The sequence below is a fragment of the Dromiciops gliroides genome, chromosome 3, assembly GCF_019393635.1.
Source record: "Dromiciops gliroides isolate mDroGli1 chromosome 3, mDroGli1.pri, whole genome shotgun sequence".
NCBI classification, from domain to species: Eukaryota; Metazoa; Chordata; class Mammalia; order Microbiotheria; family Microbiotheriidae; genus Dromiciops; species Dromiciops gliroides.
In genome coordinates this window covers 614,521,171-614,535,509 of record NC_057863.1, presented here as the reverse complement: position 1 = coordinate 614,535,509, position 14,339 = coordinate 614,521,171, and the positions used below count along the sequence as shown (strand labels likewise).

General features: G+C 44.1%; 1 protein-coding gene across 1 annotated transcript in view; it reads right to left on the bottom strand.

The window, feature by feature from the left end:
• Nucleotides 1–120: 120 nt before the first annotated feature.
• TMCO4 (transmembrane and coiled-coil domains 4) overlaps nt 121–14,339 on the bottom strand; it is a 114,742-nt gene continuing 100,523 nt past the window's right edge. The window contains exon 14 of the mRNA XM_043998194.1: nt 121–1,415. Coding sequence (XP_043854129.1) covers nt 1,026–1,415 — 390 coding nt within the window. The 3' untranslated portion in view covers nt 121–1,025. The remainder of the gene's footprint in view (nt 1,416–14,339) is intronic.

The window sequence follows — 14,339 nt, the reverse complement described above, 5'->3', positions numbered from 1 at the left end:
TGGATTCAGGAGGACCTGAGTTCAAATCTGGCCTCAGACACTTGACATTTACTAGCTGTGTGACCCTGGGCAAGTCACTTAACCCTCATTGCCCCACCCCACCCCCCAAAAAAGTTCACAGAACATCTTCAACTTTTCAGCCATTTGGTTTAATATCTTTTCCATCTGCCTTCTAACCACAGCTGCTCCTAAGAAAGATGGACTCATCTGCATCCCATCTCCTTCCACCTTTCTCACTTATTCTTTAGACACTAATTGCTACTTGACCTTCTGGGACTCAGTTTCTCCTCTGGTACAGTTCATAGAGGCGTCCCTGCCCTTCCTCTCTTCTGCCCTCCCAGGGATGTCAAGAGGTACAAGGTAGATTCTGAATGCCCTTGAAGAGTGAAAAATGACCTGCTTCAGGTAATCCACATCTGGTATCACTCATCTCCAGGTACCAGGTTGAGAACTCCACGTATACAGACAGTAGGAGTCTCAGAATCTCTATAGCAATCCACTTTCCCAACAACAGGAAGAGCACACTTATAATTGCCCTTTCCCTGTCTAGATGTTCCTTGGTCCCTAAGTGCCACCATGTACAAGTACCAGCCAGAGACAGTGGAGATGAAACAAGAGAAGCAGACAAGGCTCAACAGAGGTACAGTACTCGCCTCTCTCCACACCCACCCTGACCCCAGGATCATCTTCTTTCTCAGCTGGACTCACCATCTGATATTGGCAAGAGAAATGTCTTATTGGCTTAACAGTCTTGAAAATTTCTGATTAGTCGATCCATAAAAAGCCCTCTGAACCCAAACCTCTGACACTCTCATTTCTTTGAGTCCCTCACCCTCCAGTTTCCTGAGTACTTTTGCTTTTCCAGGGTCAAAGATCTTCAAAACTCACTCTAGCTCAAGAAGACCCAACACCTAGGAGCAAATGCCACCCCCTTACCTGGCTCTGCCAGGGGGCAAATGGTGGGGGGGGGAGGGAGAGTTTCAGGGAAGAGTGCTGGGATGGCTGCATCTCCCATTTCCCCCAGCTCAGTGGTGCTCAGGACTACCAACCTCATTATTGTTGGCACAGTCTGGGCAGCCCAGTGGGTTTGGGCCTAGGATGTGGCTGCAGATGGTGGAGCGGTCTACACTGCAGGCCTCATCTAGGTTCTGAGACTGGCAGGGTTCGGGATCAGGGGAGACCCCGGGATGATCCGTGGGGTCCTGGGCCTGGCAGCTGGGCTGGATGGTCTCCTTGGGGTCTGTGGCTACATTCTCTTTCGGAGGTTCTGAGGCTGATGGCTGTAACTCCTCTCTTCCCTGGAGGCTGGGAGCGATGGTAAAAATCTTGTCTCCTGAACTGTCTTCTCTGGTGCGAATGCCTACGGCCTTCAGAATGGTGTCCATTTTCTTCATGTAGTCTAGGTGGCCACTGACCTGCAAAGAGCACAATGAGCAGCACGGGATAGCATAAAAAACTCTGGGCTTGGGGTTAGGAAAGTTCCAGGTTCCAATCCTGCCTCTAGTCCTTAATACCTACGTTACCATGGCACATCTCTTTACTTGTTGTCTGAGCCTCAGTTTCCTTAGCTGTAAAACATAGATAACAACACTATCCCTGCCTACCTCATATGGTTATGATGAGAATTTAGTAAGAGGAATAATATAGTGGATAGATAACTGAACTGGAAATCAGGAAGAGCTGGATTCGAAATCTGCTCTTTGTATGGACTAGCTAGGAGACCCTGGGTAAGTCATTTAATTTTTCTGAGCCTTAGACTTCTCTTCTGTGAAGTGGGGATAAAAATAACATCTACCTCATACAGTTTGTTGTGAGGATCAAATGAGGGAATATAAGCGACATGCTATTCCAACCCTGAAAAGACCGTATGGCATGAGAGAGAGAGAGAGAGACAGAGAGAGAGAGAGACAGAGAGAGAGAGAGAGAGACAGACAGACAGACAGACAGAGAGACAGAGAGGGGTCTCCCTGAGTTCTGCTGTCTGACAAGCCAGCTGTATGACCCTGGGGAAGTCTGTTAACCTCTCTGTGTCCCAAACAAAGCTCTGAGACTATAACTTTTAAAAATTAACGTTTCCCCCAACAAGCATTTATTTTCTCTTCCCCCCACTGGAAAAAGAAAATAGAAACCCCCCTGGAATAGATACATACAGTCAAGCAAACCAAGTTTCCCGCCATGACAAGTCCTAACCCGCGTGTCCCATTTTGCCCCCGTCTGTCCCTCTCTACCACAGGAGGTGGGGAGAATTCACTGGTCCTTTGGAATCATGGTATGTCATCATTGATCAGGGTTTCTTAGGCTTACAAAGGAAGCGCCGAGTCTTCATTGGGTAAGAAGAGACTCCTCATTGGGAATTCCCGGGTTAGACCATTAAATTCACAATCGTAAGTCCAGTCCAAAAAAGCCTCATTATTATGATTTGAATGTATGTAAAGCACTGTATAAATCTCAAGGTACTATGTAAAATTTAGCTATTCTTATAATAATATTAGGTGAGCTGATCCAGCCCCACTCATGGGGACTCAGGACCCCTCCTCTCTCCCAACCACCAAATCCTTTTCCCTGTTCTGAGGGTTATAAAAAGAGCCCTGGGCTTGGGGTCGGCAGGGATTGGGTTTGAAACCTGCCTCTGACATTACCTGTGTGATCCTGGGTCAGGGTCTTAACCTCTCTCTAGCATCAGTTTGCTCATTTGTCAAATGGGCACAATTAGAGCACTTACCTCACAGGGTTGTTGTGAGGGATTAAATAAAATAATCTCTGTAAAGCACCTTGCAAACCTTAAAGTATTAAAATAAATGTGTCAACTGGTTGTTGTTGTTGTTTGTCATGTATTAAAAAGTTTGAGAGATAGAATTTCTGGGTGGTCATTTTATCAATTATTCTGGTGGACATAACTAATAAAAGGGGCCAGTGACACTCTCGAATGCCAACAACCCAGCGTGGAACCCACTTGATGCTTATATGCCCTTGGAAGAGTGGGTGTTATTGAATGGCAATCAACTCTAATTGGTTAACCATTCATGAGAAGAATGACTATTATAATGAGAGGTGGGCTTATTCTAATGAGGAGCAGGGGGACATGACTCTAATCACTGGTCTTGGTCAAAGAGACTTCTCTTTTATCCAGACTACCCCCACCTAGGGCAATCTAGACAAAAGGGGGTCTACCTTCTCAGACCTGGCTGATGAAAATACAATGAGCCAATTTTCACCTGACTACAATCTCTTTGTAAGGTCTTTCTAGTTGGGTGGGGCAACAACTCCACCTAGATAAGATGGTCTCTGGAGATATGAGTAAACAGAAGAAAAATGCCAAACACTTTAAAGAAATATATAAGCTGAGAGGCACCCACAGGGTAAACAGAGGAAGAGAATAATTAATTACACAACAAATCCCAAGAGAGCCTCAGAAGAGAAAAAAAAAGACTTGGCCACAAGGACTACCTGGAGGAAACGAAATGAGAGCTATGAAATATAATATTAAAGGAAAGGATAGTTAGGGAAGAAGTGGTGGCAAGAAGAATTAATAGTTTATTACAGATGGTTGTAAATCGTACCCTCAAATTGAACTTTCTTAAAATTAGAACAGGTCAAAGAGATAGCAACAACCCCATGAAACAAAAAGCTTTCAAAGCTTGTATTATTAGTCTGATCAGCCCCAGTTGGATACACTGTATCTTTTTTTTTTTTTTTTTGGTGAGGCAATTGGGGTTAAGTGACTTGCCCAGGGTCACACAGCTAGTAAGTGTCAAATGTCTGAGGCCGAATTTGAACTCAGGTCCTCCTGACTCCAGGGCCGGTGCTCTATCCACTGCGCCACCCAGCTGCCCCTGGACACACTGTGTCTTGACCCCAATGTGGTGATTCCATTTTGGTCCTCTTTGAGTATGAAGGACAAAAGTAACCCCCAGTTTGGCTATAAGACAAAGGAAACATCACACAAGATTTGAAATTCAGGGTAGGATATCTGTCAGTGCCTGTATGTAACTTATAACACTTCCATTAGTCATTGTCGTAGTCATCGTCTTCATCTTCTCCTTTCCAGCAGACCATTAAGCAGCTGGATAAAATGACTGCCTTTTGTAATGATCACTATCAGCATGCTGCAGCATCATTATTCTGACATCATGGTTTAGTGGAAATATATATATAGGCAATGGGGGTTAAATGACTTACCCAGGGTCACACAGCTAGTAAGTGTCAAGTGTCTGAGGCCAGATTTGAATCCAGGTCCTCCTGAATCCAGGACAGGTGCTTTATCCACTGCGCCACCTAGCTGCCCCCATTTAGTGGAAATATTATTGCACTTGGTATAAGGAGAGATCCGAGTTTGAATCCTAGCTCAAACACTTAACTGGATTTTCTTCCCTATGTTTGTCATCCTGGGTCTATCACTTTAGGTCTCTGAGTCTCTGTCTTCATCTGTAAAACAGGAATAATTTCCTAACTCACTGGGACTTCAGAAGCCTTTAGAGCCCTGTAGAAATGGGCTCTATTATGAGTATGTCACAAAGAAGACAAGGGTTCTTGCCCAATGCCACGTGTTCCTGGTGCATTTTGAAACTTCATTAGGTCTGATTGAGCTCTTTCAGTCCCACAGGACAAGGCTTAGAAGCCCACTGCTGCAGGGGAATCTGAGTCACCCCCTTTTGAAGAGTGGGGCTCTGGGAGATTCTGTTTGTCGCTTGCCAAACAGAGAGAGACTTTTCTTTCTCCAGCTGGGTGAGACCCCCCCCCCCCCCGCCCCCAATCTGTTCCTTCTTCATCACACCGCCAGCTCCTGAGGGGGCTGGGCGGCTGATGTCTGTGGAACCTTTGGAAATTGCCATGTGGGGCTGTTGGCTGGGAATGCAGAGTGTGTGTTTAGCAGGTGATGCAGGGAAGAAGACCAATTACCTGTCTACCTCCACCCCCACCACCCCCATCGATGTCTCATCTGTCCCAGAAAAGAATCAAAAGATGTCTGATAGCATCTAATTACATGGAAGTTACAGGGAGGTAGATTTTGCTTCAATATATAAAAAGACTCCCTAGGAATTCTGTGAGATGGGCTACCTTGGGAGGCAGCGAGTTCTCCATCGCTGGTTACAAGGGATGATCTCTTGTCAGGCACCAGGTAGGGTTGGAGGGCTCTTTCCTCAGGTAGAAGCTGGACTAGGTGACCTCTCAGGTCCCCTCCAGTTCTGAAATTCTATAATTGAAACACTTATTCTAGGGTTCAAGGAAAATGTTAGGGTATTACGCAGGTTGCTCTCATCAGATGGACCAGTCAAGGGAAGTAAGCATGACTCATCATGTCTTCAATACAACAAGGAACCTGCCACATTGTGAGTCAATAAGGAAAGACAACAGAGGGTATTTGGTACCTACTGAAGGGAGGAATTTTAAGGCCGAGAACACAGTGTGATAGAAAAGGAGGAGCACTGATTGGCCTTGGCCTTGGGCAAGCAGGGTTTGAAATCCTACCTTTGTCACTTCCTACCCATGTGACCTTGGACATATCTCAACTTCTCCAGGTGGGGGCAGCTAGGTGGCGCAGTGGATAGAGCACCGGCCCTGGATTCAGGAGGACCTGAGTTCAAATTCGGCCTCAGACACTTGACACTTACTAGCTGTGTGACCCTGGGCAAGTTACTTAACCCCCATTGCCCCGCCAAAAACAAAAACAAACAAACAAACTTCTCCAGGCTTTAGTTGCCTGAGGTCATTTCTAAGGTCCCTTCCAACCCTTAAATTCTATGTTAGGGGGTGGAGGGGCTCACCTGACAACTGTAGAGCTCCCCTGAACTTTAGGGATCCCAGAGTGAAGGAGACAGGAAGACGGAATGTCAGAACTGTCAGCTGGTCAATGAACATTTATTAAGCACCCACTACCTGCCAGGCACTGTGTTAACCTAAGGGATACAAAAGGAGGCCAAAAACAGTCCCTGCCCTTAAGGAGCTTACAATCTAATGGGGAAGGACAACATGCAAACAAATATGTACAAAAGGCAGGATAAACAGAGGATAATTAAGAGAGAGAACGTGTTAGAATTAGGAGGGGTTGGGACAGGCTCCCTGGAGAGGATAGGATTTTAGTGGGGACTTGAAGGAAGCCAGGGAGGACAGTGGGTAGATGAGGAGAGAGGAACTGAGGCACAGGACATAGCCGGAGAGAATGCCAGGAGCTGAGACAGGGAACTAGGAGCCAGTGTCACTGGATCCAAGAGTAGGTGGTGGGCAGTAAGGTGTAACATGCCTAGGAAGGTGCTGGGGGGAGCTGGTTATGAAGGGCTTTATTATTATTATTTATTATTATTATTATTATTATTTTGCTGGGCAATGAGAGTTAAGTGACTTGCCCAGGGTCACACAGCTAGTGTCAAGTGTCTGAGGCTGGATTTGAACTCAGGTCCTCCTGAATCCAGGGCCTGTGCTTTATCCACTGTGCCACCTAGCAGCCCTCTTTATCATCCTATTTTACAGTTGAAGAAACTGAGGCAAGCAGAGGTGAAGTGACCTGCCCCGGGCTCACACAGCTTCTAAGTGTCCAGGATTGGACTTGCACTGAGAGATCAGGGAGTCTTGCTAGGACAAGTACACATGATCCCACCAATGGTAGGGAGCAGAGTGAGGATCTGAACGTAGCCAAAATAGAACAATTGGCACGTCTCTCCCCTTGATGTACTCCGTGTTCTAGCCAATGTGGCCCACCTGCTGTTCCCTGTAATGACATTGCCCCAGGCAATGAGAGGGTAAGTGAGTTGTCCAGGGTCACAGAGCTTGGGGACGTCAGAGGTGGGACTTGAACCCAGCTCTCTAGCTGATTCTCTGTTATGTCAGGAGGGAAGGAAGGAAAGGAAAGAGGGATCCTCAAAACCACCCTTGAGCCCTAGAGTGAGTGAGTGACATAAGACCTGGGCTCTTATTCTAGCTCTGAAAATAATGAACTGTGTGAGTTTTGGCAACACTTCAAGCTCTGGGAATTGGTTAATGCACCTATAAAATGGGGACGGGGCGGGGGTGGGGGGGTGGGGCTGGAGGGAATGGTTCCTAAGATCTCATCCAGCTCCCTTTCCTAGCTCTGGTATTCTTAGGTTCTAAGGTCCCTTTCAGGTCGGACATTTTCTTTTTAAGCTCCTGTCTGGTTGTGATGTTCTGTGTCCTAAAGTCTCTCCTAGCTATGACATTCTGTGTTATAAGGTCCTTTTCAGCTCTGACAGTCTATGTTCTAACATTCTATGTCCTCAGGTTCATTATTCCATATTCTAACATTTTGGGTTCTAAGGTCCTTCTCAGTTCTGACATTCTATGTTCTGACATCTTATATTCTAAGGTGCTTCTCAGCTCTGACAGTTTATGTTCTAAGGTCTTTCTGGCTCTATAGAATTTTCTACTGTTCTAGGGTCTATGGAAAAGTCTGGGATCCATGCCTCCAGATGAGAGCACATTTCAAAGTGGTCCCTCTCAGAGTGTTACCATGGTTTCCACCCCTTCATCTTCACAGTTCTGCACAGAGCCAGCCTTTGGCCTACTGATTCCATTGAATAGCTCCAAAAGCTCTAATGACTTTAACTGCTCCCTTTCCTGCTCCCACCTGCCCCTCCTCCAAAGGCAGATGAGCCACTAACACAGAGAGGTTCCTAATTTCAGCCTCATCTATTTTGAGGGGGAATTACTCAGGCCAGATTACCAGCTCTGCTGTAGAAAGCCTCTGAACACGTCAGTTGTCTTTAAAGGGACAGAAGGTTTCTTACCGACTTCAGTGGGGGAGTGAGAGGGTTTGTGGTTCGCTCTGGAGCCAAAGAGTCATAAGAGAAAGAAGAGACATCATGGATTGGTGGTTGAAGGTATGTGTCAAGAGAACTGGGTTTGGGGGCAGCTAGATGGCGCAGTGGATAGAGCGCAAGCCCTGGAGTCAGGAGGACCTGAGTTCAAATCCAGCCTCAGACACTTAACACTTACTAGCTGTGTGACCCTAGGCAAGTCACTTAACCCCAATTGCCTCACCAAAAAAAAAAAGAAAAAAAGAACTGGGTTTGGGAAAATCACTTCTCTCTGAGCCTTAGTTTCCTTATCTGTAAAACGGGAGTCATATATTCACAGTAGCAGCCTTCTAGCAAGAATGTGATGAAAGTGCTTCGAAAAAATATTTCAGAAAGCACATAGAAGGACCTTGTCCCCAGGGCTCTGAGAGACAGAAGTTGTCCCCCCGTAGAGACATCAAGGTCACACAGGAAGCAAGCAGAGGAAAATCTTGATGAACCTCCAAGAAGAGGAGAGGACCTGAGGGCTGGCAGTCCTGGGGATTCTCTAAGCACTCTGGCCCTGCAGAGTTCTGCCATGACTTGTCTCCTTTGGCCCTAATTGACCATATTCCAGAACTGGTCCTTTGCACGTTCTTACTTTCTAATCAGCCTCATGGCACAATTAGCCCCTGATTACATACTGTCTCGCTCTCCGGTGATCTCGTTTGTGCGCCTACATTCTCCAGTTATGCCGGTGTACTGAAAAGCTCCCTGGTCTCAGGCTGAAATTCTAGGCTGTCTTCTGGGTGCTAGCACTTCGTTTCTGGGTGACCTAGAACAAGTCACGGCCCCATTATAGGTCTCAGCTTCTTCATCAATCAAACACTGGGGGGTGGGCTCCATCATGACCGCTAAGGTCCCTTCCCGCGATGCCTCTGATTATATTCTACAATTAATAAAGTATGGTTTGGGGACCATCCCCAAGAGCCTTTCAGGGTGTCCATGAGGTCAGAATGATTTTCATAATATTACTAAGAAGTTATTTGCCTTTTAAAACATTCATCTACATATCTGTGTGAAATTAAATTGTTTTCATCCATTTCAACCAAAATAACAGATCACAACGGACGGTGCAGAATCAGATAGGAGAGTCCAGCTGTCTTCTACAGTAAAGAGTTTTGCAAATATATGTAAAACAATGCCATGCTTGTCACTAAATTTTATCTGTTTAGGAAAATATGGTTATTTTTCATGAAAATGTTATTTATGTCAACGTGTGATGGATTTATTCTTTATTTCTAAGTGAAGGAATAAATTAATATTTAAAAATGCTGTTTTAATGATCAATTTAATTTTAATTCAGTAAATATTGATAGTAACTCACCTAAACAAAACTAATTTAATGTCCTCTATAATTTTTAAGAGAATAAAGGGATCTTGAGACAAAAAAGTCTGAGGACCTCTGTTTTAAGGATTATTTTTAGTTCTAACATCCTTTGTTCTAGTGTTGCTTTTAGTTCTAGAAATGTATATCCTAACCTCTGTCCCAGCTATTATTGTGTCCCAAGGACCCTCCCAGCTCTGACATTCTGCATTCTAAGAGCCCTTCCATCTCAAACATCCAGTGTTCTAAGGGCCCTCCCAGCTCTGATATCCTGTGTTCTAAGGGCCCTCCCAGCTCTGATATCCTGTGTTCTAGGGGCCCTCCCAGCTCTGACATCCTGTGTTCAAAGGGCCCTCCCAGCTCTGACATCCTGTATTCTAGGGGCCCTCCCAGCTCTGACATCCTGTGTTCTAACATTCTTTGTTCTAAAGTCTTTTCTAGTCCTAACATTTCATTATATACCATTCTCCCTCTGGGAACTGGCTGTATCATACACTTCCTTTGTGTCCTTCCACTGTACTTAGCAGCCATTCAGCAAATACTTGATGGATTCTATTGCACATCCAGAGATAAGACAAGTCCATTCAATTAGGTTGTTATTTATCAGATTCCTCCAGTGTACAGATTGCCATATGTTCAGGACTTGCAGAGAGGAAAAAGTTAGCTAAGAGACAGTCCTGAACCTCAAGGACCTTCTTATGCAGTAAAGGACGGGGGAGGTATCACAAACACAGAGAATAATACAAACTGACTACATGAAAGTGTGATCTAGTGGGTAGTGAGGTAGCCTCAGAATAAGAAAGAACTGGTCCTCCCTCTGACACATACTGGCTGTGTGACCCTGGCCAAGTCATTAAACCTGTCAGTGCCCCCAGACAAGTCTCTGAGATCATGATAATAATAACCAGCATTGATCTATCTCTTTAAGGTCTGCCAAGCCTTTCCCATGTAAGCATCATTTGATCCTTACAAGGCAGGCACAATTATCTCCATTTTACAGAGTAGGAAACTGAAGCACAGAAAAATTAAGTGACTTGTACAGGGTCAATAGCTAGTGCCTGAGTCAAGATTCAAACTTAAGACTTACTGATTCCACCTGTCTATAAATTGCAGAGCAGGTACCAATATGTCTCAGTAAATGACATTGCTCACTAAGAGCTCAAAATATAGATGAAATGACAGACCTGTTTTTTACACATTTACACATACACCAATACAATATATGTGTATATATGTACATAGTACACATATAAACATGCATGTATCTATACACATGTGCATGTATGTATATTTATAGACATGTACATATCTACCATATAGGGTCAGAATGAAAGTGGGCCCTGCTGACCTCTTACCATCCTCTCATCCTAAAGATTACCAACACAAGGTAAAGAGCTCTTTATCACTGCATGAAGTGGACCCCACAGGAAAAATAAAGAGGCATTTATTGACAAGTTCCCAGCCAGTTCTGGGAGGGAGGAAGGAACACTGAAAATGTTGGGAGGGGCAGTTAGGTGGCGCAGTGGATAGAGCACTGGCCCTGGAGTCAGGAGGACCTGAGTTCAAATCTGGCCTCAGACACTTAACACTTACTAGCTGTGTGACCCTGGACAAGTCACTTAACCCCCACTGCCTCACAAAGAAAGAAAGAAAGAAAGAAAGAAAGAAAGAAAGAAAGAAAGAAAGAAAGAAAGAAAATGTTGGGAAATCATTAGTATTGCAATTTCCCAAAGATGTTTCCCGTGTTCTTTTATTTTTTTTTTACAACTGTGAATAACTTAGATATTCCTAGCAATACAGTGATCCAAGACAATTCTGAAGGACTTATGGTGAACGGTGCTCTCCATCTACAAAGAAAGAACTGGGGGGCAGCTAGGTGGCATGGTGGATAAAGCACTGGCCCTGGATTCAGGAGTACCTGAGTTCAAATCTGGCCTCAGACACTTGACACTTACTAGCTATGTGACCCTGGGCAAGTCACTTAACCCGCATTACCCTGCCAAAAAAAAAAAAAGAAAGAAAGAAAGAAAGAAAGAAAGAAAGAAAGAAAGAAAGAAAGAAAGAAAGAAAGAAAGAAAGAAAGAAAGAAAGAACTGGTGGAGTCTAAATGCAGATTGAAGATACTTTTTCTTTACTTTCACTATTTTTCTTGTTTTTGTCTGTTTTTTTTCATAGCATGACTTAATTGAAATATGTTTTTTATGACTACATAAGTATAACCTATGTCAAATTGTTTGCCTTCTCAATGAGGGGTGGATGGGAAAGAAGGAGAGAATTTGGACTCGAAATTTGAAGAAAAAAAGAATGACAAAATTGTTTTTACATGTAATTGGGGAAAATAAAATATTACTTTAAAAAGTGTATCATGACATTTCGGCTGCAAAAAAAGGTGCATCTACTTCTGTAAAACTGATTTTTACCAACTAAAATTTAAAAAGTTAATTTCTGGATAAGAAGAGAGACTGAGTGGCTTTTTCAATGGTTTAACCCTCTTCTTGTGTGTTAATTATAATTATTTTCCCCAAAAGTTTATAAATTACCAAAAAAATTACAGATGAAATCACTTAGCTCACAGCTAGGATTCCTATCCATTTGCAAGTTTTATTTTTATGGTTTTTGAGGAAAAGGGAAAGAAAAAAGTATCTAGCTATTTTTAAAAAAAAGTGATTTACTTATCAGTTTGGCCTGAAAAAGGACATTAGACCACACATATCAGAGCTGGAAAGGAACTTACAGGATCAGAGATTTAGATGTGAAGGGTACCTTACCAGCTATGGAGTACAACCCGCTCATTTTTCAGATAAAGAAACTGAGGAACAGAGCAGATCAGTGATTTGCCTGGGGATGTACAACTAGTAAGTATCTATGGCAGGATCTGAATCCAGATCTGCTTGAATTTTGGTCCAGTTCCCTACCAATTATGCTCTATTGATTTTTTTTTTAATTTCTTTTTTTTTGGCGGGGCAATGGGGGTTAAGTGACTTGCCCAGGGTCACACAGCTAGTAAGTGTCAAGTGTCTGAGGCCGGATTTGAACTCAGGTACTCCTGAATCCAGGGCTGGTGCTTCATCCACTGCGCCGCCTAGCCGCCCCGATTTTTTTTTTTTTTAGTGAGGCAATTGGGGTTAAATGACTTGCCCAGGGTCACACAGCTAGTAAGTGTGTGTTAAGTGTCTGAGGCCGGATTTCTATTGACTCTTAAGAAATTAGGATGTCAAAAATGAAAGAGATATTAGAACACAGAATGTCAGAATAGCAGGGCTCTTAGAACACAGAATGTTAGAGCTGTTGGGGACCCCTAGAACATAAAATGTCATTAGATAGGGGCAGCTAGGTGGTGCAGTGGATAGAGCACCAGCCCTGGAGTCAGGAGTACCCAAGTTCAAATCTGGCCTCAGACACTTAACACTTACTAGCTGTGTGACCCTGGGCAAGTCACTTAACCCCAATTGCCTCATTAAAAAAAAAAGTCATTAGATTGCTTGCTGTCTTGGGGGGGGGGTCGGAAGGGAGGGAAGGAGGTAGAAAAATCTAGAACTCTAAAATCTTATAAAAATGAATTTTGGAAACTGTTTTTACATATAATTGGAATAATAAAACACCATTTACATCAGAACACAGTATGTCAGAGCTTAGAGGGCCCCTAGAATATAGAATAACAGAGCTGGGAGGACCCCTAGAACATAGAATGTCAGAGATAGTAAGGGATATTAGAACCTAGAAAGTCAGAGACCTTAGAACCCAGAATGCCAGAGCTGGAAGGGCCTTTAGAACACAGAACATCAAAGCTGGGAGGGCCTTTAGAATCCACAATGTCAGAGCTTGGAGGGCCCTTAGAACACAAAATATGTCAGAGCTGGGAGGGGCCTTAGAACACAGAATGTCAGAGCTGGGAGGGCTCTTAGAACACAGAATGTCAGAGCTGGGAGGGCCCTTAGAACACAGGATGTCAGAGCATTTGTAAGGTTCCTTAGGACACAGAATGTCAGACCATATAATTTCAGAAAGGCCAAAAAATCTTCTTAAAACTTCTGATTGAGTCATTGCTCTTGCTCAGGAAGCTCTGTATGGCCCTTAATATAAAACGCAAACTTCTCATCAATCCAAGGCCTCTTCCAGTGAATCTAACCCCTATGCTGTCCATCACTATAGAGGTCTGACTTTGAAAAGGCTTTCCTGCCTGAGTAGTGATGCTGAAACAAACACAATTTAAAAACTGAAAAGAAAGGAAAGAGAGAAAGAACAAAAAAAAAATAAAAGTAAAAGGAGCGAATGAAAATTTAAGAATTGGATACAGGAGAGTGGAGGGAAACTCAGAAGGGCACCCAGAGAAGCATGGCAATTTTGTTACTACTCTGTCAAATCTGATCTCTACTTAAAAACTGAAATAGAGGGGCAACTAGGTGGCGCAGTGGATAGAGCACTGGCCCTGGATTCAGGAGGACCTGAGTTCAAATCAGACACTTGACACTAGCTGTGTGACCCTGGGCAAGTCACTTAACCCCAATTGCTTCACCAAAAAAAAAACAAACAAACAAATAAACAAAAACAAAAACTGGAACAGAAGCTCAACTTCTCATAGACAACCCCTTTTTCTATTCTGTATATACTGAAATGTTCCTGTTCAATTCATCAGAACATTTAAAAAAGAAACCGTTTTCTTCTACTAGCAGATTCTTCCTGGTAGCTGACACTGTCCCTGTCTCTACTATTCACGCAACATCCCCTCCTCCACTCTGGCTTTGTTTCCTTGTCTTCTTTCAAGGCTCGGCTCAGCTTCTGCTTCCTACAGGAAGCCTTCCCTGATCCCTCAGGTGAAGAGGTTCTTTCCTTTGCCCAATCTTTCTCTCTGTCACCACTTACTTATCATGTTGTCCACAAGAAGGTAAGCTTCTTTAGGGCAGGGGCGGCTTCCTCCGTGCTTTGGTGTCCTTAGGGCTCATTCAGCACTTAATAAAGGCTAAAAACAGCCTCTCTTCAAAAGGGGCAACGTGGAATGGGCAGAAGAGCCGGGCTCCAGCACTGGGATTCCCTAGAGGGGCCCTGCTCCCAGTCTGAGTCTGGCAAGCCCTTGTCTCCCACTTTGGGTCTCCCTTGGCTCTTCGTGGAAATGTCAGACCTGGTGCATGTACCTCCTGTTTCAACCGAAGCCTCCAGATCAGCTCCAGCTCAAGGCAGAGAGAGCTGTTTCCCACACCCTCCTCTTTTAGCAAGAAAGGACAAAC